Source organism: Protomyctophum parallelum, assembly GCF_964188405.1.
Source record: "Protomyctophum parallelum genome assembly, chromosome: 20".
NCBI classification, from domain to species: domain Eukaryota; kingdom Metazoa; phylum Chordata; class Actinopteri; order Myctophiformes; family Myctophidae; genus Protomyctophum; species Protomyctophum parallelum.
In genome coordinates, this window is record NC_139718.1 from 11,846,190 (window position 1) to 11,872,404 (window position 26,215).

The 26,215-nt window shown below is 43.1% G+C and overlaps 1 protein-coding gene across 2 annotated transcripts in view; it reads left to right on the forward strand.

The window, feature by feature from the left end:
• Positions 1–26,215, forward strand: part of LOC310878371 (latent-transforming growth factor beta-binding protein 2-like) — a 132,641-nt gene that overhangs the window by 58,288 nt on the left and 48,138 nt on the right. For both annotated transcript variants that reach the window (XM_083792682.1, XM_083792683.1), the window contains exons 7-10: positions 7,497–7,831; positions 9,761–9,863; positions 20,475–20,549; positions 26,041–26,163. In XM_083792682.1, the coding sequence (XP_083648808.1) occupies positions 7,497–7,831; positions 9,761–9,863; positions 20,475–20,549; positions 26,041–26,163 (636 nt within the window). The remainder of the gene's footprint in view (positions 1–7,496; positions 7,832–9,760; positions 9,864–20,474; positions 20,550–26,040; positions 26,164–26,215) is intronic.

Genomic DNA, 26,215 nt, shown 5'->3' on the forward strand with positions numbered 1-26,215 from the left:
TAAATCAATATGATGTCATCAACATGACATGACAGATCCATAGGGACGGCATGCTATATTAGAACCCGTGTTGGGTTTTCATTTTCAGCCTAAAAAGACAGCGTCTTAATAATGTTTTCATTCCGCACCGCCGCTAACTCCCCGGAGATAGATCCGTTTTTTATCAACCACGGCTGTGTCGATCTTATATTTGACATTCTTGGAAAGTTTTGATTTAGCTGACTGACTTAACTGTTCCTTGCGTCGCCGCGTTGTTCTTGTTGTTGTTGTTATTGTTTTTGTCCCCTGACGTGCAACAGACCAGTTACCAGTAAGTGTGTCTCTGTGTGTGTGTGACTCTCGGGGCCAGCAGTGAAAGTCAGAATCTATTCTGAGCTGGATGTGTAATGGGTGACTCAGTGGAAGCGCTCATGTTGTTCACACACTAAACTCCTTTTTATCAACAGACGTGAATATTGAAAACAGAGTGGCGTTCTAACCAGTGGCATAGGGGGAGCAGCTGTTAGACGTGATATAATATCAAAGAGAACGCTCCACCTTCCAGCACGCGTACCACACTGTACGTACAGTATGCAAGACGGCAGTGTCTCCTTTCTCAATTTAACCACTTTAACCATAATAATAATAAAACTTTTTTTGTATAGCACCTTTCATGACATGAAATGCAGCTCAAAGTGCTTTACAGAGCAATGGAGAAAAAAGAAAAGAAAAGCAAGGCATAAACATTTAAAAACAAGCAGTAATGCAATACAGTGAGGACATGAATAACAAAAAATAAAAGATCAATTAAAAGCAAGGTTGTCGAAGGTACAGTGGGAGTTTGTTCCATGCCGTCGGCCGGTAGAAGCAAAAAGCTGCTTCCCCGTATTTTTTAGTTGCCATTTTTTTAGGCAAAGCGAGCAGGCCAGCAGTGGAAGACCTTAGGGGGCGGTTGACATGGCATCAGTACAGGAGAAAGTGTACATTTATTTTTTATTTCAACATTTTACAAGCATTTTCTTCCAGAATAGCAACAACCCTGGCGTGTGACAAGGTGTAAAACAGGGCTTAAGTGGTTGAAACAGTATCACATATAAACATGAAGTGTACTCATAAATAAAGGCAGAGTAACTCAGACTCTTGTGCAGTAAAGAGTAAAAGTAAAAGTAAAGACGTCACGCAGCAGCAGATATCAAATATGGTTCACCGTTCTGCTCTATTTGATAAGGGTGCATTTGTGTATTCTCTCTCTGGCCTATACCGCACACTCACCTCCGTCCGCGAGGCAGTGATTTATGAGAGGGGAGAGCAGGTCAGGGTTCTGGGAAAAAGCCCTGGCACACCCTGCATGATAAATGCTTCTCCAGTGTCAGATGGACAAAGGCGCTCATTCACCACGTTTGCATTCGTTGCAACATCTCCAAGACTCCTCAACAAATCTGTTTTGGGTCTCGAAAATGACATGATTGGATTTAACCCAGTGGCTGAGAAGGACGTCTCTGTTAGTGCCTCCTCGCACTTCATTCTCTTCCCATTTAGATGTCATAATGTGATGATGAAATCAAGTTTGTGTGCAAGAAGTTTGTGTGAAATGTTTGTTGATGGTTCTCAGAGTACAGTACGTATACATACACAGCCTTCAATCCCTTGGCTGTGGCTTCTGCTGGCACTGTTCATACAGTACGTTAAAACTATAAACTCTAGTCCCAACTGTAAACTATACACTAGAAACCAGTGGTTCTCACCCTTTTCTGGATCAGGGCCCACTTGAAAATCTTAAAAGTGTTTGCGGCCTGCATTTTCAAAGCATGTTATACTTTAGCTATTAAAAAATAGCAGATCTACAAGCTCGTAGGTCTGCTATTTTTGAAAAATCAAAGAACCACTGACATAGAAACAGACATTTTTAGAATCTGATCTCAAGTCAAAATTAGATAATTTATATTAATTATTCATTTGAGCAAGCACCTCCCCATCCAATAGAAAGCCCATTCAAAGCCCATCAAATCCCACGTTGGACTCGTTGTAAACACGCTAGCCCTGCTTCTCATTCCTTCTAATGAACCTGTCAACATTATTGTTGGTTATTTCATTTTAAATGTCCAACGTGGACCTGTTTCCTTGGTCCACATACCGATCCCAGCCTGGTCCTGAATCTCTTTCGCACGATCAGCCTGCAAATGATCCAGCTCGTCTTCTGTGTATTCCAGCTTGAATCGATAGGGAACTAGAAATCTCCATCCCTTCCAAAAAAAGTCTCGTTCATCCAGAGACATTCTCAATGTTATTTTCCACCAGGTACGCCTGCATTAGAAGTTGTGCAATGAAATGCATGATTGAGTTCAACACTTAAACTGCTTAGGTCTACTTCCTCCATTTAGCAACGGAAAGCGACCAAACAGCATGAAATATTAACATAATGAAATGACTAATCGAAAGATGAAGGTCGTCACATACAGTAAGGCCAATATGAGAAACGGGCACGTTGGTTGGTTTACACTGCAGTGTTGATGTCGTTCACTAAAACTATGACGAAATCGTCCACTAGCTTTTTTCACTGATGGAAACTAAAAACCAGGCTATGATGACTAAAACTATGACTAAATATGTTGACAATTTCATCAATAAATTCAAACTAGATAACACTAGACTAAAATGTCAGGGAGGGACTAGTGGAGAAGAGATCCAGTAGAACTAGACAAGTCATTTTATGTTTACAGTAGTTGTTGTTGTTGTTGGGTTCATTCAGATCTACATTACACGCGTTGCAGCACGATGTGTTTTGAACTTGAACTTGATCGGCTATTTTCAGCATGCAACCATGTTTTAATCAGCCATTACGACGCCATCAAGGTCTGCCAACAAACATTTTAGTCGACTAAATCAACTGTAGATTTAGTCGACTAAAATCTTATGATATAGTCAGCTAAAACTAGACACTAACACTAACACATTTCAGATTACTAAAATATGACTAAAACTAATTGAAAATGAGGTAGCACTTTACAATAATGACCCGTTATAAAGCATTTATAAACGTTTATAAGCAGTTTGTAGACTATTAACAAATCATTATTAACCTGTTTGTTGACATTCGTAAATGATTATTAAAACCGTTATAACTATGGTTACAAATCATTTATAAGGTATTAGTAAGTAGTAAACTATTCATTAATAAGCCATTTATATACATCTGTAAATGATTATTAAATCATTTGTAATGACCCCATGATAAAGCATTTATAAACGTTTATAAGCAGTTTGTAGACTATTAACAAATCATTAACAACCTGCTTGTTTACATTTGTAAATGATTACTAAAACCTTTATAACAAATTTACAAATAATTTATAAAGTATTAGTAAGTAGTAAAACTATTCATGAATAAGCCATGTATAATACATCTGTAAATGATTATTAAATCATTTGTAACTGATGTTATATAATATATACAAGCTATTTGTATATTTGGGAAATGTGTTTGTTCATGTTTAACATATACTTTGTAAAACATTCCTAAAATATCTATAAATCCTTAGTACATGTTATTAAGTGGAGGAGGACAGTCATACTCGGATACGAGTGACCGCCGATGATGATGAAAGTGACGACAGTTCATCATTTACAACTGTCTGTTAATGTTTGTTCATGTTTAACATATGCTTTGTAAAACATTCCTAAAACATATATAAATCCTTAGTACATGTTATTAAGGTCCCTATAGTAAAGTGACGACAGTTCATAATTTACAACTGTCTGTTAATGTTTGTTCATGTTTAACATATGCTTTGTAAAACATTCCTAAAACATATATAAATCCTTAGTACATGTTATTAAGGTCCCTATAGTAAAGTGACGACAGTTCATAATTTACAACTGTCTGTTAATGTTTGTTCATGTTTAACATATGCTTTGTAAAACATTCCTAAAACATATATAAATCCTTAGTACATGTTATTAAGGTCCCTATAGTAAAGTGACGACAGTTCATAATTTACAACTGTCTGTTAATGTTTGTTCATGTTTAACATATGCTTTGTAAAACATTCCTAAAACATATATAAATCCTTAGTACATGTTATTAAGGTCCCTATAGTAAAGTGACGACAGTTCATAATTTACAACTGTCTGTTAATGTTTGTTCATGTTTAACATATGCTTTGTAAAACATTCCTAAAACGTATATAAATCCTTAGTACATGTTATTAAGGTCCCTATAGTAAAGTGATGACAGTTCATCATTTACAACTGTCTGTTAATGTTTGTTCATGTTTAACCCTACATCATTTTATGTTGAAGATGTTGTGTTGCTTTGTGGGTAATCCTCAGTACAGAGGAACTCCATACTGAGGGTAAGATGGTCTCCTGTTTGCTCAGGCACAAACAAATTAATTACAAACATCTAAGCTTCATATAAGTGGCCAGATATGCACTCATGTTTACATAGTGTTATTCAGTAACATTTGTTTTTGTATGACATGGTATCATATGACATTGTTTATTCAATTGTTTGAAAAACGTTTAGCATGTTAGCTAGCTGTTAGCACAGCTGTTATCTGTGCTGTGTAGCCTGTGTTACATGATAATTCACTGACACTCCATGTAAGTGAATTTTCAAAAACGAATGTTACTGAATAACACTATGTAAACATGAGTGCATATCTGGCCACTTATATGAAGCATAGATGTTTGTAATTAATTTGTTTGTTCCTGAGCAAACAGGAGACCATCTTACCCTCAGTATGGAGTTCCTCTGTACTGAGGATTACCCACAATGCAACACAACATCTTCAACATAAAATTATGTAGGGTTCATAATTTACAACTGTCTGTTAATGTTTGTTCATGTTTAACCCTACATAATTTTATGTTGAAGATGTTGTGTTGCATTGTGGGTAATCCTCAGTACAGAGGAACTCCATACTGAGGGTAAGATGGTCTCCTGTTTGCTCAGGCACAAACAAATTAATTACAAACATCTATGCTTCATATAAGTGGCCAGATATGCACTCATGTTTACATAGTGTTATTCAGTAACATTCGTTTTTGAGAATTCACTTACATGGAGTGTCAGTGAATTCTCATGTAACACAGGCTACACAGCACAGCTAACAGCTAGCTAACATGCTAACCGTTTTCCAAACAATTAAATAAACAATGTCATATGATACCATGTCATACAAAAACGAATGTTACTGAATAACACTATGTAAACATGAGTGCATATCTGGCCACTTATATGAAGCTTAGATGTTTGTAATTAATTTGTTTGTTCCTGAGCAAACAGGAGACCATCTTACCCTCAGTATGGAGTTCCTCTGTACTGAGGATTACCCACAATGCAACACAACATCTTCAACATAAAATGATGTAGGGTTAAACATGAACAAACACATTAACAGACAGTTGTAAATTATGAACTGTCGTCACTTTACTATAGGCACCTTAATAACATGTACTAAGGATTTATAGATATTTTAGGAATGTTTTACAAAGCATATGTTAAACATGAACAAACATTAACAGACAGTTGTAAATTATGAACTGTCGTCACTTTACTATAGGGACCTTAATAACATGTACTAAGGATTTATAGATATTTTAGGAATGTTTTACAAAGCATATGTTAAACATGAACAAACATTAACAGACAGTTGTAAATTATGAACTGTCGTCACTTTACTATAGGGACCTTAATAACATGTACTAAGGATTTATATATGTTTTAGGAATGTTTTACAAAGCATATGTTAAACATGAACAAACATTAACAGACAGTTGTAAATTATGAACTGTCGTCACTTTACTATAGGGACCTTAATAACATGTACTAAGGATTTATATATGTTTTAGGAATGTTTTACAAAGCATATGTTAAACATGAACAAACATTAACAGACAGTTGTAAATGATGAACTGTCGTCACTTTCATCATCATCGGCGGTCACTCGTATCCGAGTATGACTGTCCTCCTACACTTAATAACATGTACTAAGGATTTATAGATATTTTAGGAATGTTTTACAAAGTATATGTTAAACATGAACAAACACATTTCCCAAATATACAAATAGCTTGTATATATTATATAACATCAGTTACAAATGATTTAATAATCATTTACAGATGTATTATACATGGCTTATTCATGAATAGTTTTACTACTTACTAATACTTTATAAATTATTTGTAAATTTGTTATAAAGGTTTTAGTAATCATTTACAAATGTAAACAAGCAGGTTGTTAATGATTTGTTAATAGTCTACAAACTGCTTATAAACGTTTATAAATGCTTTATCATGGGGTCATTACAAATGATTTAATAATCATTTACAGATGTATATAAATGGCTTATTAATGAATAGTTTACTACTTACTAATACCTTATAAATGATTTGTAAACATAGTTATAACGGTTTTAATAATCATTTACGAATGTCAACAAACAGGTTAATAATGATTTGTTAATAGTCTACAAACTGCTTATAAACGTTTATAAATGCTTTATAACGGGTCATTATTGTAAAGTGCTACCGAAAATGATTCAAAAGATTAAGACTACATCAAAAGTTTCATGGGCTTTTATAGGACCAGAGGTTGGCATGTAGAGTTCGGGCCGCTGTGCGGCCCATCACACCTGTATCGTGCCATCGATCCGACCAATATGACTTGAGTCATAGTGTCGGGGGCTTTGATTTTTGTCCCTTCCCTTTTGTGCCCATGTACATTGTCTTCAACAATCAAAGAATACATATGTACATACACCACTGGACTGCATATTGCACAATACATTAACAATACCTTAAATAAAGACTGTAATACAGAAACAAAACACAGGCACACACAACAACAACAACAATAACAACAGGAAATTGATAAAGTCACTTGCCATACAGAAATTGACCAACTAGAAATTCACCGTCCTATACCTGAGCATCGATTTGAGTTTAAAATAATCCAAAAATGGCCCTGGTGGAATATTTGAGCTTTTTAAGTGTGCCATCACATCTCCGACCCAGCGTCAATGAGGTTGGGGAATGGCTGATTTCCAATTGAACAACATAAGGCGTCAAGTCAATAAAGAGAAGATTGGTTTGTTTATGAGTGACATGGCCATGACCTGGCCGCCCACCGGCCTTGCCGGCCCGCCCTCCCATTAGCCAATGTTAATATAAGGATAAGATAAGAGGGGGTTGGCATTCGCTCAAATCATATTGAAACAAGCCACCGGACAACTGGCTAGGGTTTGCACACAAATTCCAGAGTACAGTAGATGTGAAAATTCCCCCAAAAGTGTTATATAGTGTAATTCTCCTTTAACCACTTAAACTATACTATACTTAAACGTAAACTAAGACGTACTGTATTGATCAGGATCAGCTCTGTCCGCACCAAATCTCTTCACCGAAAATAACCAATATGCATATACAATTGCCGAATGTTAGCCCCAGAATATAGGAACGCTATGGTTCAAGTGGTTAACATTGTACTGTTGCACGCTCTCTGTTTCCCTCAGTCTCTCTCCACCCATCCCTGGTGAACGTTCACATTCAGCACCCTCCAGAGGCCGAAGTCCAGATCCACCAGGTCGCCAGGGTGCGGCCCGGCCAGACGGCCCCCGCCACCGAGGGCGTTCACTCTGTCCAGCAGCGCTCGCATTCTGGGAACGGATTAGGGCACGCCGGGCACGGGAACGGGAACGGCCACGGGAACGGCCATCACAGCGAGCACTCCAAAGGACACGCCGATGTCAACCCTCCTGAAAACGGGAACGACCATGGTTCCGCCAGGCCACAGAACCGGCAGAACGGCTTCGTGGGGAGGTGTTTCCAAGAGACCATTGATGGACAGGTACAGAGGGAATACTGTTACCATAAGGAAAAGTATACAGCGTGTATAATGCAACTCACACTGTCACTGCTGCACATTGATACCGGCCACCTGGTGGGATTCTGGCTCGCGCCGGCATGGCATGGAGGCCAGTAAAAACGCGTAGTTTTCCCACCGGGCGGCATACCGTTCCAGCCACGTCTGCCCATCTGATAGACGCTGTCTAGCACAGGAAGTGGGCCTGTGGCTCAGATTTATGTTCGTACCCAGGATTTACGAGCTCTGAACTGACTGGCTATCTCATGTTCCACAGGCATGTTATGAGTTAGGATGAGCTTGGCGAGCTGGGGGGGGGGGAGGTGGTGGGTGGGGGAGGGGTTTAAAGGTTAAGCTTGAAATCCCACCCCCTCCCCTATGTGGTTCTTCCCATCGCGACGCAGCAGGGGAGGATTTTCACAGAGGGTATATGTATCTGTGTGTACAGAATGGCGCATTTCAGAGATTTACTGTACTTTGTCCAAACCAAGATAGTGTGTGTGTTCGTGACTTCGGTCACATAGGGTTAGGGAAGGCCGGGACAGAGGCTGCATGCGTGAGTGTGGCTAATCCGAAATCTAATGCAGCATCTGCGTGTTTGGCTGTGAGAGAGATGCTGTGTTTTCCCCTTAGGACTCCATGTTTCCAGTCCCAATAACACAGTGATCCACAGTGCAGATGATTATCCATCGAACACGATTGTTTATGCTGGAGTACTACTCCCATTTTCCCTGCCGTGCTCTCGCGGAGAGCCTGCGATGAGAACTCGCAGTCCAACTCCCTCCCAGTCACATTGGCTTTGGAGAACCCCCATAGAATTTGAATTAGCATGCCAAAGAACCGGCCTACAGTTTTCCCACTGACATTCATGCCAGTATGCCAACTTGGTGTTTTCTGAAATATAATCTGCAAAATATACGTCCTTTCTGCTGCTTCTCAAGTTGCTTAAATCTCCATTCTCCAGGAGTCCAGTAAGTGAGGTTTGATAGGAATCTCTTCACAATAATTAGGCAAGCTTCTTAACGAGGCATGCCAGGAGCATGCATAGCTCTATTCCTGGGGCTGCAGTGTTTATGTCCTCGCCTGCCTAACCAGACTCAGATGTGCCCTGGTTCATTCTGTCCTTGCAGATAGGTGCACATGTATGCACGCTCTGATGCACACACACTCAACAATACTGTTGTCATCATGTGTGCGTGTGCAGACACACTCACACACACACACACACACACACACACACACACACACACACACACACACACACACACACACACACGTGTAGTTCTAGAATCTAGAGTATACTTGTGAGGACTTTACACCAATTTTATGAATGCCATTTTTGGGGCATTTTAACCCTAACCCTAAAGACTGAGTTATACATGTAGCAAGGATGCCAGTGTCGTGTATAAAAACAATCACACTCGTGTGAAGTGAGGGCCGCTCTTATCATCCTAATATCATCATACATCACATTCCGTGCTCAGCCAATCAAATCATCACAATAATGTCATTCCGGTTATGTTACAAAAGTGACGTTGTTTGAGCGGAAACAGTGCTCTCTGATTTTCACAGTTCAATTCAGTACCGCCCGTCGCCATGAATTTATAGAAGTATATGTTTCACCCGTTTTCACCCGTCAAACGTGGGTACTCCACCCGTTGCAGGACTCTAATGTATATTTCACTATACTTGTGTTGACTTGTGCTGACTTGGCCCTCACAAGTATAGTAATACCAGTATGTGTTGCACGCACGCACGCACGCACGCACGCACGCACGCACGCACGCACGCACACACACACATACACACACACACCCTCACACACACACACACACACACACACACACACACACACACACACACTCGCACGCGCACACCAAAACACTGAGATTTAACACAGATGTTTTGTTGCAGTGTGGGAAGCCTCTGCCAGGCCTAACCAAGCAGGATGATTGCTGTGGCAGTGTGGGCGCCTCCTGGGGCTTGAACAAGTGCCAAACATGTCCCACCAAACCAGGTAAACATTCCCAAATGAAAGCTAACACAGACCAGCCATTTTGCCTATCTGAGCTGTTCTGCTTTGTCCTGCTCTGCAATATATGACTTAATCCACTTTGTTCTATCCTATTCTATTTTTAACACTTTATGCTGGATTAAATCTTCTTTTCTATTCTATTTTTGGTCAAAGATACTTCTCATTTAACTCAACAGCAGTTGTGTTTACTTATTGGATCTAGCGTTGATTGAATGTTGTGCTGATGATTGATGATGATGCTTTAATCCCCACACACATGGTAGCTTTCATTAGATTCCTCCCCTCCGCTGAGGCGGTATGTGACTCCCCAGCCACCCCGCTGTAAAAATGAAGCTGTTTGTGCGTCCATAAAAGCCCCAAAAAGAGGGACCCAAATGAAAACACATTTACTAGCATGAAGATGGCTGCGTGGTGGCAGCGTTGCCCACCCATCCTGCGGGCAGAGCGAGCCCCGAATGGCCTTGAAGCAGTTGGCGGTTCGGTCGCCCTACTCCGGCAGAGCTGCGGTGGATTCTAAAAAACAGACCCAGCGGGTGGTTCCATGCCCGCTGGCTGCATGGGTGGCGGTGCCCCTCACTGTGTGCCGCACACAGCCTGGCAGCTCTGTGCTGTTATTCAAAGAGCCCTGGGATTGAACCCCAGGGGCTTTTTATTTATTGAGGCTCCCTTGGGGAGCTGACTAGTGACTCAAAGGGCCACTCTGCCCCTGTTGCTGTCCCCGTACCCTTAATCCTATTAGGGACACGCCTGGCAGTGGGAGATGTCAGTTGGCTGTCACAGTGTGCTGTCATACCTCATTCCCTGCTTAATGTCTGACCGGACCCTAATCAGAAACAGACTTCATCCCTCTTGCTTTCCTCCATCTATCACAGCTTCCATCGATCCCCCAAACCCTCCCTCCTCTCTGCGTCTCCCTCGGTGCGCCAGATTCCCATTCCTCTTAAGTTGCCGGCACATTGTCTTTTGGCTCCCAGATGTTTTCCTCCCCTCCCTCCTTTGATGTTCGGTAGAGAAACGAAAAGAGTGAACCATCCATTTGCTCATAGTCTTGTAGTTGTTTGGGGGGCAGTTGGGCCTGGATCCCAGGTCACACGCAGGCAGGGAACCAGGGATGAAGAGAATGAAAGGGAGGCAATGAGAAAGAGAAGAGCATGGGGGGGTTGAAATGTAGCCATATTTACAGTGTACTGTACCGTAAAGCCCACGTAATCGCGAATGGCTCTTTGAAGGGAATGCTATGAACTCCTCTGAAGTGTTACAGCTCTTTGTTTAGACACTCCGCTAGATATATGCGCTGCCTTAACCACTTGACCTGACCTGAATATAGACATTGTTTTACATTTGTGTGTTGGGCACGGGCTTTATCCAATGACTAACGTGGATAAAGGCATCACTGGAAACCAAACCTAATGTCTGTTCTGTTCATTTTATGTGTCTGCATCAGTGAAGGGCTTGCGTAGGAGGGGGAGAACTTCGCTTAACTTTACAAGAGGCTCCTGTGTTTTTTGCTGCTGTTGCTGCTGTCATAATGAGGTCATGAATTCGAGTGTATGGGGTGTGACACATCATGTCAGTCACTTTATGGCCATTTGCAATATGCGCTGTCGATCGAGAACTAGCATCACCGCTGCACAGGAGACCGCTGGCGAGTGTTTTTATTGTACCTGAAGAGGATGCCAGTGCCATATAGTTGCCGTGCCATTTCAGAAAGGAATGTGTTGTTCTAAGTCTGGAGACACTCTCATTTTGTGACTTGGATTAGGTTCAGATGTGTCTGTATCTGTCCTCCAAGGCTGGCTACACAGTCCAATCCTCAGTGTTAATTTAACTCTGAGGGGCTAATTCACAAAAGGATTGCATTGCCTTTGCCACCTCTAAACCCATGCAAGTAAGACAAAAAGAAGCAGTGTACTGTAATTATCAAAGCATTCCGCAGAGAGCGAAAATACACCCCTGACTGCACTGCCAAGCAAATAATGTCTTGGTGCTCCAGTGCTATTTGCATGTATTCAAACATGGGTAATATGCATACATTTGGTGCCAAATTGATCTTTTTCGATGCAGATGAGCCTCATTGCAAATAATTAATTCAAATTCATTCAACACCATGCAGTGCAGCTGAATGCAGTTAGTTTGAAAGTTTCTAGCGTCTTTAGCGAATGGTTTTAAAAACTGACATGCCTTTATAAGGGGTGTCTGGCCCAAACTTTCCAGGGATCATGGCAATAGTTACTGTAGCCAGGTGAAGAATTGTCAGGCCAGGCGTGCTCTCAGCACTGCTCTCAGCACTGAAATCCACCAATGCTGTCATAGTATTCGGTCACAAGTCACAACACACAAAAAATGTATTATATTTCAATTCAGTTTGGCGCTCAGTACCACTATTGATTTTGCACAAAGAACAGAACAATTCAAAGCCATGTCAACATAATACCTTTCCACATTTTTTCAAAAAGCACATACAGTACAATACTTTTTTGTTGTTCCAAAGAAACAACATTCTGAATTCCCATAGACTTTCTTTCATATGGTGTCAAATAAGAAAAAATTCTCATATATGAATATGAAGAATCAACTGATGGCGAGAAAACGCTGATGTTACTGCCGCCGAATTAGTAAAATTTTATATGAGTGACGATACAGAGCCATCTCCCCGACAATATCGCAGAGACAGTTTGTTTATTTTTGGACCCCAATGCCTATATGGGACGATTTTAAGATGACCCAATGTTATTCTCCATAGATAAATTACTTCCGCAAACCAGGGGATGAGGGGACTTGTTTGTCTAAAAGTACCATACACTTTTACGCTATTCTGTTCATTAACATTCCCTATTCTGCTGTGATGCATTTCCTCAGTCAATTGTGCCTGCCCGTAGCCTTGAACACACTGAGCAACGTGCAATGGTTTCCCAACATGTGTACTTTGATTCACCAGTAAGTGGCGTGCAAAAGTCTGCAGAACTTGCCCAATTCAATTAGGCTGGTCATTCAAGAATAGTCCAATTTCCAGACGTAACCTCATTGAAAGAAATGTTTGAGCACAAACCAGCAGACTTGTGTGGCAGGGTGTAAAATATTATGTGGCAGTGGCAGCCGTGTTATGAAAGAAATAATATACTCAAGGCCATGATATTGTGTTATATCACATCTATGGCCATTTCATTCACACCACATCGTGCCATACTTTACCAACAACACCCGTATAGCTGTGATATACCACAGCTTCTTTTATACAGTATTATGCTTAACTTATCCAGTCAGTAAGCTCATAAGACATCACAGTCTTATTGACATTGAGCATTCACACATCGGCCTTGCGTCATGCCATCATGGACGTGTGGGTTTCCGATGGAAGCAGAAGTCTTGCCCTTATCGCTCACATGTTGAACAGTCGCAGGCCATAATGAGATCCAGATCCCATAGAATGGCTGTCGTCCACTCTCTCCCTCTGGTTCTGATGAGGCATAGAGCGAGGATCATCCCTGGACCTTGTTTGGATTTCAGGGTTGCAGTATTTGTGAATTGTTTTCTGACAGGGGTGGACATGGAGGCAATTAAAACTGTCCTCGATGGCATGGCGACAACAGTCGTCAAGAGGACTGGGTGGTTGTGGTGGAAACAGGTAATTTGTTTCGCTATAGTGCGAATTACACAGAAGAAACCGAATCCAGGTTTTTAGAAAGTGCTGCATTTTTGAGAGAAAGGAACGCCTCCTAGAATAGCATTGTTATTGTTTGGCTTTGCTTTTTCCCCCTTCTCTAACTTATACAAATGACTCAGGTGAAATGACTGTGGTTTGTGGTTTGAGTTTCCCCGCTGAAACCTGAGCCAAGTAAAGGCTAGTTTCCCTTTCGACATGTTCTGCTGGCATGACGGGGTGACACCGCATGACTCTGCTGGGCCTCGCCGGAGGAGGCCCCTCCCTGCACGTGTGTTTAAACAGCTAATGGAATTCCATAAGCCATTCGTCTGCCTACAGTATCTGTCATTACTGAGCCACTTCCCTCCCAGTGACTCTCCGGCACTGCGATGCTTTCCAGTTAGCCCCGATCAGAGATCTCCCAGGCCTACAGTAAAAAGACATCGACCCCGCCCACAGGAGCCTCGGCCTCCTCTGCAGACGAGCTCATGGTGATGAGGTCACCACTCTGGCAGTGCCTTAACGATGCCCCATCACTCTGCCCGGATGTTCTGCACAGTAAAATTCTGATCCTTAAATTAACAGTTTGACTGTTTTATACGCTTAACCCGCATTTTAATCAACCCCCCTTCACTGCCGAGATTGTTGTATTACCTTTAGAGCATACGCTGAATTATTTGGGCTTTTAATCCGCGAAAATCGAGCTTCCTCCGTTTGTTATGAACGATCGCACCACCCGCCATCTTGGTACACCCGGAAGACGCAGCACAGGACCCTCCTCCATGAGGCGTTGAACCCCATTCGTTTGCATTGGCCTCAATTTCCCAGAAGCCCTAGCAGCCCACAGCATGTGACGATTTCCGGTTTCATCATCAAAACAAATGCATCTACTCTCTTTCTCCGCGGCGAAGACGGATTTTCTATTTATTTATTACATTACGGCGGATTAAACACATAAAACAAAAGTCTGGATTAGCGTGGTTGGCAGCGACAGTAACCTGGAGTAATCCATTCCCGGCATGGAAACTGTTTTAACTGAGAAAGTGTAAAAATGTACCCGGGTTACGGATCCATTCTTCAACACACATTTTGCTGTGTAGGGGCGTCCGGTTGGCGCAGGGATAAAGTACCTATACGCACCACCACCGTGGCAGGGATAAAGTACCTATACCCACCACCACCGTGGCAGGGCTTAAATTCCTTCATTCCAACAAACACAGTTGGCCGTGTTCATGTTCATGAGTGGGAAGCAGGCAGGCCAGGGTGTTGCTGTTGCTGCCAGAGACTCCTTAAGACTGATTGATTGGTGTTTTTGCTGACAAAACTGCGTATAGATGAACATTATATTTGTACATCTGATAAAATACGAAACATCCTGAGAGCTTCTTTCATTTCAATCTTAGCAACTCCTACACTACAGGTTGTTGTGGCGCCTGCCCAGCAAAAGAGAGGAACTGAGAGGGAGAGCGTGTTCCTATGCGATATCGGCCTCCTGGTCATGGTGAAACTCCTCACTGATGAGAAGAAGCGGCTAGCGACTCCATGTGTATTGGAGGAGACATGTGGTTGTTTACACCCTCCCCAACACTAACAGTAGGGGTTTGCAGTGCCAGGGACTTTAGACAACATGGGGGGAGAGATTGGCACTGACTAAATTGAAGAGGAAAAATGAAAAACGTTTTTATTTCTTTTGCTATGTAGGAGGTCCACCACAAACTAAGAGAGACTTGTCTCTTTTTTACTCCACTTCTCTCTCTCTCTCTCTCTCTCTCTCTCTCTCCATCTCTTGCCCTCTGTAATGAGGCACTATTCTTCAGGAGCATTCAATCACCAACGTTATGAGAAATAGAGGGACCAGGGCCCCCTGTTCTCTCCAAGCCGGCCCCCACATGTTCCCTCATGAACTTGTCCTTCCCAGACCTCCCATTCCATAGGCATTAATCTGACATCCATCCAGAGGCCAGCGCTTGCGCTTATTTACTTTTTATTAGCGCCGATCAAACAGGAACACTTGTTAATGACCAACCAAAACCAGAGACGCAGCGAATCCCAAAGAAAAAAGGAGCGAGAGAGAACAGATGCGCTGCTCTCTGCCAACATTTCCTTTCCATTTCCAGTTTCTCATGGTGATTTGATAGAGACGTCACGCCGATTTGAACATTTCTGATTCATCGAGGTTGACTTCGCCTTCTTCGTTCATCCTGCCACAGCTATAGCGTGATGGAATCTATTAAGGTTGGGCAGCAGTGTGGTTCATCAGGACCGAACAGACCTAACTGAGAGAAATAAATCCAAGTATCTGTCCCTCGGTCGAGGGCAATTCGCCAGCTAGTTGGAGGCGCTTGGGTAAAAGATCTGTGTTGCGTAGCTTAATAAGATACATGCTAAGCCTGTTTTATTATGCGGTATGTACTGTACCAAGGCATGTCATCCTTTGGCAGTGGCCATCGTGGTGAATATGTCACAGAGAACATGAGATTATGGAGGAATGCGGGCCTGTTTTGAATGTGTGTTCGCTCCTTCGCCATCAGCGTCTTGCAGAAGGACGCAAAGACAGAGATTGTCCGACCACAGACACGTACATGAATGCGCCGTCTTGTGACAAGAGCACTGAAAAACATGTTATAAATTAAGAGCTAATGAAGCAGAACAATGAATATGATGTAACACTGGCAGTGTCTTAATCAAAGAGTTTCCCGATGTTTCACATCTGCTACTACAGGACAGGGTAACAACTTATACAAATGCTTTTGTAGTGTTACAATAGAATCTCCACATGAATGCACAGCAGTGTGTGTGTGTGTGTGTGTGTGTGTGTGTGTGTGTGTGTGCGTGCGTGCGTGCGTGCGTGCGTGCGTGCGTGCGTGCGTGCGTGCGTGCGTGCGTGCGTGCGTGCGTGCGTGCGTGCGTGTCATCTGGCCCCCTCCACTGGCAGGGACCCGTTATTTACAGGGCCTGTGATATGGACCCTGGCGGACTGGCAATCATGGCGCAAACAAGTTTTCTCTAATCAACCACTGGCACCAGAGCACCGGAGCCCAAAGAGAGAAGCTTTTTGTCATCTTTGCATCACAAAGTAACTTGAAGAATCCATGATGATTAAAGAGGGATTTTTTTGTGTGCCTGGTATGCTTCTGTGGCACCGTTTGGTGCTGCGGTGGTCTGGCAGAAAGCAGACCTAGGACGAAAATATCTTCAAGAGGTCTTGACTAATGGCTGGAGTGTTGGTAGCTAGGCATGGGGATAAGCACAGTACCGAGGCTGCCTCCTATAGTCAGGTCCCAGGGGATGACTGGTGTGATTGATGGGCCTGTTGGACCTCTCAATGAGCTTAGCAGAGGACCCCCCCCCCCACCACCAACCCCCAGGCAGGGTGGTCTGGGGTTGTGATTGTACTAAATTACCAATTAAACATTCTGTCCAGCAGAGGAACCCATTTGACCAGACTCTCTCTCACTGCCTGCTCTCTACTTCCTCTCCCTTCACTTTCTCACTCATTTTGCATAAGCTCCTTTCAGTTGAATCCCCTCTGTAATGCTCGCCTCTGGACAATGTTGACTTTCGTCTCAGAAAATGGCTTGAATGGATGTTTGTTTAGATTTCAAATTAGGACAGTGCCACCAACCAAGAAGTTCCTAGAAATGTGAATTACACTTCACGAGTCAGGGGGTCCAAGTAAATATTATTGAACTGTTGCCAGTGGAATGCACAATACATTTGTCTAGTGAGGGACAATAAATGAGTGAGGGAGGGGTGGCTAAGCCTGTCTTTGACTTGGCCTAGATGCATGGTCTCTGTTTGTGTGCTTAGTGGATACAGGCTGGCTGTAGTTTGTCCTGTAGGGGGACACACTAATGATGCACTGCTTGAGGTCACTCTTGCATGCCACTGACTTGGTAGCTGTGACAACAAACATTTCCATGCTCAGGACCCACAGGAGATTTGGACACTCAGCCAAGTAAGATCATACTTACAGTAGATTTATGATTTATAAATTATAAATGTCTGGTATTGCATAAAACAATACCAGATATATTTTTTTAAAGATCGGTATTGATTAGATTAGAGCCCCACAGAATGATTTGTTTTATTTTTCTTCAAGCCATGTTAAAGCTACAATTCTTTCAACACTTATTTTCAACCAATCTTTATGGTGTAAGTTATTAACTCAATTCGCGCCAGCATTAATCAGTCCGCCTGCTACAGCCCGTTGAAAACCCTTGTATTCACCAGAAACGGCCCCCTCATGTCCTTTCTGAGATACAGAGCTGTGAATGGTGGGCTTAGACTGGAAGTGGATGCGCGCGCATGTTCAAAATGGCCGCGGCCAGTGTCCCACTCTGTGTTGATGCGGGTAGCAACATCAGCTAGGGTTTGGCGGGTTAGGGTACTAATTTAAACCTTCGTGTTCCTCATTTCTGGCGGACTCCGTGTTAAGAAACTAGCACATCTGCAGTGATTGAATGATCTCTCAAATCTTCCATTGAGAAGTTTTGACTCTATAATGTCGGATAGGACACAGAGTCATCGATTAATTGACATTGGCAATACAATTATAGGAAGTAGATGGTGCACCAAATTGGAGAACGGCATGTGCCGCCATCTTTCTTAGTAGTTCAGACATAAACCTTAGATATAAACCTTAGAGATTGTAACCGTAAGACGTGTTTTCGATTGAGCTGTCTTTTCAGACCGAGGTGGTAGTCGGTAATGATGGTAGAAGTCTTCTTCTCCTCGATAATAAGCTTTATTGAGATTCCTGACCCCCCCACTGGGCTTACCCTGGCATGTGCGCCCTGCTGTCACTCAGGTCAGACTTTCCCTGATCCCGTCACTGTGGGAGGGTGCACCCACCACCTTACCACAACAGCTCATTACTGATCAGAACGGGATTAGGAGGGTGTGGAGATGGGTGAGACGGGCAGACAAGGTCAGGGGAGGCCCTCTCAGTCTGACCCACTTCTGATCTCCCAGGCCTCTGATGCCTCTGCCCTGCCTGGTACAGTCCACTTTCAAATATCCATGGGTTCAGTACTGTAGGTCACAGCAAGACCGAACATTGTTGGACGAAGAACGATGAAGCCACAATTAGAATAGGAAAGAAAAAGACTTATACTGCTGTCCTGTTAACACCGAGAGGTCAGTGAACTCACAAGAACCCTTCTGGCAGATGGAATAGGAACCTCAAATCGCCCATCATCCTCTTCAATTAACAGGTTGTCGCCTGCATAGGAAGGAAAGGGAAGATAAATGACAGGGCTTCCCAAACAAACAGTGGTGCAGGACTGGAGACTCCTTGTGCCTGCATGCTGTTGGCTACTGGCGGCCGGTGAGGTAATAGGTCAGAGGGGTTATAGACGCTGTCAGGAATGTTGACTTCGTCCACAGCGGCTAGATGAATGGGCCAGGGTGAGGGACTCGTCGTCTGGCCGTGTTTGCCCATGTGCAGGCCTCCAGACAGCTAGCCACATCAGCTCCGAGCTCTCTGTCAATCACAGAGAGATCAACACCCCATCCAGTCTGCCGTCTCCTGGACCTCCGGTCATAAACACAGTACAGTGCACCTCCCTTTCCTGGACCACTCTGCCAGGGGAAGAATGTGTTTTCTTTGCTAGCAGTACTGTGATCTTGTATGATTTGCCTTTGTCCTTAGCCCTGATAGCAGCACAACCTCTTTTAGACTGTCAGGGCCCCATTTGAACGATGGAATTTCGCGTCATGTCTTAACTTACGCCTTGGGGGGTGTGTCCATGACAGTTTTACTATCTACAGGGCGCATTATGAGGGTCCAATGTGTTAGCTTAATCATGGGTGTGTTTCGGGCAGATTGTCGGCTGCCATCACTTCTAAGAATGAGCTGCGCCTGTCGTAAGGTGCATTCCTATTTAGGTGGTGGAGATTTTTGGTGAAAGCACTAGACGTGTTTATCAGGCTTTACAAAGTGCACGATCAGAGTACGGAGGAGGATTTGGAGAGGCAATTAGCCTTCCTTGCCTCAATCACAGGGTTCATTTTGTCCTTTCAGCATGACATGAGGTGAGCCTCTTCATCTAGGTGTACAGTTTCATGTTTGAAACACAGTGACGATGTGTGAATAATCACCATGTTCCTGTTTGGCACTCAGCTCTGATTACCCCCTACGGAACGAATCGCACACGTTCATGCATGCAAGCAAACACACACACATGCTTACATGCACACAGATGCTCACCCCTGGCCATATGATAGTTTGACTGGCCTCTCCTCCCCTGTGCGATTAATGGAGCATTGCTGGAGCCTGTGTCGAATGAGCAATGACATCATGTTTTCAGACCTCCGTCACCGAACATGCAGTATGGCCGCACTGGTGCAAACGGACGCACCGCGTTATTTACTACAGCGCTCCTGTGAACCTCCCAAGTACCCTACTGAAAGACACGCCATGCAGTTACTGCTGTTACAGGGGGGGGGGGACTCTATCGCTCTTCTTCAAGTCTTTACACTCATCGTCATTCTTTGTGTGCACTGTTTGAGCAGTGGTCTATCGCTTAAGTAGATTTGTGGTGTGGTTGATGACAAAGGTCATGGCTGTGGCAACGTACTTCCTCCAAATATTTATGACAAATGAACTTTCTGTATCAGTTCCCAGGGGTGTGGGGGGGGGGGGGCAGATGTATAGGTAATATGATTATAAATGACGTCTAGTGTTATTGTTAGAGTTTGCTGGATGGCAATGCTGTCGTATAAATGTGGTTGATGGGGATCAATTTACGTTCACTTACTTGGGTGTCCCGCAGGGCCCAGCTGTGGGTCCCCCCATTTTTCCCCCTGCCAAGATGCTCACATCTGTAACTTATATGGTCACTTACAGCTGTCCTATTCTCGCTACATTTGAAACAGAGGAATTCTGCTGTATGACAGTATCACCACTAAGCCATTTTTCTTTGTCTTTTCCTTCTTTTCCTCCGCAGCATATGCAGTGATTGCAAACGGACAAGTCGAATGCCCAAAGGGTTACAAAAGGATGAACTCGACACACTGTCAAGGTAAGCTTTGAGTTATATTGTAAAATAAACGTATTATACCTGCTCTCAGAATGAACCCGTAAGGCAAAATCCGAACCTCACAAAATGCTAGCGTCAGGTGTCAGGGGTGTGATAAAACATACTGTCCATACATTTCCATGTATAGACAACCACTCAAGGCCTCTATAAAAGTATTTCTTGCCGTATGTCTAGCCCCGATGGGAACCAGGTCAAGGCTACAATTAGCCCTGTCCCGGGTCAGAGTTCATCAGTCAATAAGCCCCTGGGGTGGCTGTTTTAATTGGTCTGTGGGGTTCTGAGTGGAGAATGGTACGCAAGCTATGATTATGGTACATGCAGCTCCCAGTGGTTTTGTGGGAAGCCTTGTAAGAAAACCTTTTGTTTAACAGTTTCTTACTTAACGTTCTCACTAACCCGGTCAGCGGAGGCACGGCTACACGAGTTCCAGCTCACTCGTCCGTCTGCATAGAAAAACAAGGCTGTCCTTAGCCGCCTTATCCGGAGGCTTCTGCGGGCTGGCCAGTGGTCTTGTGCAGAGATAACAACCCACATACTGTTCACTTTATAAATAGTAAAATCCATTCGTAACTCAAAGAGTACATAAATGGAACCTGTGAGGTTCCATTTGTACACTCTCAGAGTTAAATGAATACTGAAGCTTTTTAATTTTTAATTTTGTATTGAAAGGATATTCCCATGAGATTTATCATCTCATTTTCTAGGTTGTTGTAATTGACACAAATACAAAATAACAAACTAAAACATTACTGTAACACACATACAGTACAAATACACAGATAGCTTGTTCTCCCTCTCCCACCCACACTCCAAGTCCTCAGCTGTTGCAAAAAGAAAAGGAAAAAAAGAAAAGAAATTGGATGCAATACAATGACCTGGATAATAAATCCATGACATCAGCATGAACAGTTTGTCTTGCACTCTAAGTGCACACAAATTAAAAGCATAAACAGGTTGTTTTAAGCAAAAATGAAGACGTCCTCAAAGAGTGGAAAGACAAACTGTAATAGATCTCAGAAAAAGAGCAATTATTCCAGTCAGACGGAGCTTTGTATTGGAATGACCTGTGTCCGACTTCTTTGAAACTTCTGGGAACAATGGATTGAGGATTTTACTGTGTAGACAGACATGCAGTGGAGGGAGACTTTGGATGATTAGTTTATCATAGCATATTGGAATTAGCTGCATTGATAGGGAAATTTGTACTGGCGCTAAAACCTTGGCGTGGAGGCACATTGGCAATAGCAGCTCACATCATCTGTGAACAGTAACATGATGAAAATGTATGCAAACTCTGGGAATAACAAAATAGAACTTAATTTTTTTATTGTACTGGGGATGATAACTAAGATTTATGAGTACATCTTGGTACCCAGTGTCTTGATCAATGATGTCATAATCATCATAAAGTTTACTGTAACAACATAAACGTCTTGACGGACAGCTTTGACTCGCTCAGTGACAGGACTCATCCACAAGTTCAGAAAGTTCAACCAGTTCCCTTGTCTGCACAGTGTGAGGGGCCCGTCCATTTGTCTCAGAAATACGACGGAATTAGAGCTATTAAGCTTGGAAATTCTTTAGCACTCCATAACCCTTTTTTTTAATCAAAAGTGAATAAATAAATAAATAAGAACTGTGGACAAGGACACATTCTGTGCCGTCCAAAATGGTGTCAGGAGTTGCCAGTGAGTAATTTATCTTTCTTTTATTCGCGCTTGCTTTTTTATGATCGCTTCAAGATGTTCCCTCCTTCCAGTCGCTCGTTTCTTGAATTCCGAAAAGCAAAGCTGACAGTTACCCACAATATTTACTGGCCAGCTTTAAAGTCTGTGTCCCCATTCAGCTGCTGCTCTATTTCCAAAGAAATATCTTTTAATTTCAGCTCTCAGAACAAATGCCAAGGAGTCAAAAATCAGATTTTTCTGGTATTCCGTCACTATTATCAAGATGGTGTCCAGCCTGCCAAACCATGGCTCTTATGCTGAATTGCTTGTATTGTGTTTTACTGGAGCAGAACTGGTCTCATATCCTGTGTCCGAGCTCTGTGTCTAGAATAGGCATGATTCATCCTGCACCATACAGTACGAGTACAAGCATCCTTCTTTCTCTCTCTCTGATCTGGCCTCTGTGGCGTCTGTACCAAGATAAAACGCCCCGTCAGATTTGCGCACAGCTGTCTGATCTCAGGACCAGAGCCCTTATCTTCAGAATGCTGCACAGATACAATGTCAACTAAGTTGTCCATGTCGCTACTTGTTAAATAAAAGTACAGGCATGATTACAGTACACTGCTCCCTAGGCTGTGTCTGCTACGAGTGATAGTAGCCGTCTGGGGCAGGTCAGAATACACCGCTAAATCCTGAGCGTTAATTGAACTCTTTAAGTGTAAATATAGATTCTTGCAGAATTAATTGATCACTCCGGACCTTACGTTGTACTAACAAGGTGTAAGTGAGTACTGTGGCAGTGGTTCAGTATATACAGTTGCCGAAGTTCCGCGGTTCAATACACAGCTCTTTGTGGCGAAGTGTCCTTGAGGGACCCCTAATTGCTCCCTATGATGGTGGTTCCTATGGCGCTTCCTATGGTTTGCTCCATCGTCTGTGTGTGAATATGTGTGAACGCCTTGGATCAAGGCACTATAGAAATACAGACCATTTACCATTTTTAACTTCAAAGAATAGAGAAGTTCTACATTTACTCTGGATTAATGTTTTTTATGGCATCCATTGAATATAAAGCCTGTACCACACACACACACATTACTGTAGTGACATTCATCATATTTAATAATACTACATTGGCTAGTGGTGCGTTGAAACCTAGACCAGTCCTTATTGTGGTTTTAATGGAGAGCACAGTCATTGCGGTCAAGACTGCTCACTGAGAAACACACTGCTTCTCCCATTAATTGCAGTTTTGGCATGATATTGAAAAGCAGCTCTCTGTATTCACAAATCCTCAAACGGATGCTTTTTTACCTTGTGAGTTATGCTTCATGTCTGTTTTGAGACATTAAAAGTATCAGTCTTGTAAGAGAAGAATCCTCACACTGTTACTCCCTTCGACTATTACAGCCAATGCACTCCAACACGGTTCAACATAATCCTGTGTATCACAGAAACACATGAGATACGGCAGGCTGTTTCCTTTATAATGTCCATAAATAATTCCCGTGTTTATGTGGCTCCTGGTTGCTCCAGAAGTGGCGGGGGGTGGCCCAGGGTCGTGCAAGGTCGCGGTAGACAGATTGTCATTTTAACCAGAGTTGGGAGACTCTTTTGGATGTGGTGAAGTCACCATTACGCATCATTACCACAATAAAAACAAGCATCATACAGTGGAGTGGGGCTCAGACGGACGTCTGCGGGGGTTCCAAACGTTGGGGCCCCTAGCTAGCTGCAGGGGTCGTGTGTGGACAAGCGCTGTTGAACGTAACGCTGATCATAACGGGCTGTCATCTCAATTCCACCAGTCCACACAGTAAAATCCTTAGTTTTTATTGTACTGTAACTCTGATGGTGTACAGTTAGAACCAAATGGACCCCTATGGGTCCATATGGTCTCAGAGTTAAAGACCAACAGATTGCAACAATAGCTCTATTCTGGGACTCAGCCATGTGATGGAGGCTGAGCCCCGACTCTGACCTGAACTTTGACCTCTGAAAGCATACTGCTTAAACTAAGCTCAAGTCCCTGTGGTCTCCACACATGCTGTTGTTGCAGACTTGTGCTGCCTGAAGAACAACCAGTTTCATCTCCCCCAAGAGATCCTCACTGCATGGTCATTAATGCAGGCGGCCATGACAGAACTTGTCTATTGCATGTTCTTTATGTTCCCCATGGACCTCCTAAAGAGGAAACGCTGCGAGGCCACTTTGCTTATAATGTAGCACGCCTGTTTAGGTTGTCACTGACATCGGGACTGAGGGCAGGGTCGTTACAAGGTCAGACTCGGCCATGAACTGGTTCCTCCTAGCTTGTGTGGTGCACACACACACACGCGCGCACACACGCGCACACACACACACACACACACACGCACACGCACACACACAAACACACACACACACAGTGAGAGTGAGAGTGGAGTCACGCTGCTTCCTAGAAAACAGCCAACATGCCGGCAAAGAAAGCCACAGACACACACACGCGCGCGCACACACCGAAAGACCAAAACAAATGGAGACACTCCCTAGATTAGCTTCAGTCCTGGGATTTATCAGACTCAAATCCTTTCCATTATAAGCTCACATTTTCCAGCAGGAGGCAAAACAGCCAAACAAGAGCAGATTAATTGGAATTCTGGGAAATTTGTGGTGGCAGGCTGTCAGATTGCAGTCGTCACAGCAATGGACGAAGGCCTAATGATTTAGGCCTACTCTCTGTAGAACAACAAACTTTCCCTGGTCCTGGAGTGATGGCATGACTAAGCACCTCAAATATGTCCTCCTATGCACCTGACTGGCACAGCTGGCTAGCTGCTGATTAGCTTGCTTACCTTGGTTTACTCTGGCTCTTCTGTAGGCTAGCTCCACACAAGCCACACAAAGGAAGAACTCTTCGGGCCCTCTGTCCCTTGACATCAACTAAAGATACTTTCACCTTCTTGGAGGAAATAAAAACACTAATCCAAAACATCCAGCTATTTCCTTTCTCAACGTCCTGCTTTTCCAGACAAGGTCACTACATCTTTGAGAGTTTATAACATTTGTCAACATATCAAAACGTTTTTGTAATTGTGTATGCGGCTCACTGGGGATGTGTCTCCATCATGTCATCACCCCATCCTGCGTTTAAGTATTGTACAACTCAAATAAAAGTTTCCATCTTTCATCGCTACGTAGCAGCTGGTGGTTTTATTAAGCTCTCATATTGTGACACTGTCACCTTTCAAGGTGGAAAGAATACTTCAAAAGTTACTTCATCCATCATTGTTGCTGGTCTGCAAGCTTATAACCACCTGGATTAGAACCTGTGTCTCCTCGGGGTGTGGAAAACCAAATATCTACTGCTCATGCAAAGGGGAATCCCCCCCCCTCCCCCTTGACCAACCAAGATATTAGAGGGTCATTCCATGCTCTACAGTACATTGATATTTATTATTTGCCTAGTGTAATTAAGTCTGATTCAATCTTTGTTATGTGTCAGTGTAGCAAAGTGACAGGTTGTGAGCTTGTAGAATAGCTATTTTTGAGAGGCGCTAGCCCCTCCTATATACAGGTTTAATGTTTGTGTTTAGTTCAATGTTTGTTGAACCTAATCATTGAATCATTGAATTCCCTCCTCGATGTTGTAAGATGACACTTCACACAGGAGTGATTTTTGATTACTGTGAAGTAGGGAAGAACGACTGAACTTTCACTACAGGATAACTGGACAACATCACATTTCCATGACCTCAACCGTAAGGCACTGCAGTGTAGATATTTACAGCTTGACTAAATGTACTGTATGGCATATTTCACAGATATCAATGAGTGTCTGATGTCTGGGATCTGCAAGAACGCGGAATGTATCAACACTAAAGGAAGCTACCGGTGCACCTGCAAACCAGGCTTCATGCTGGACCCAGCACGGAGCCACTGTGTCTGTAAGTACGAGCTTCTGGTCTATGTTGTGTAATCAAGGCTGTGGCCAAACCT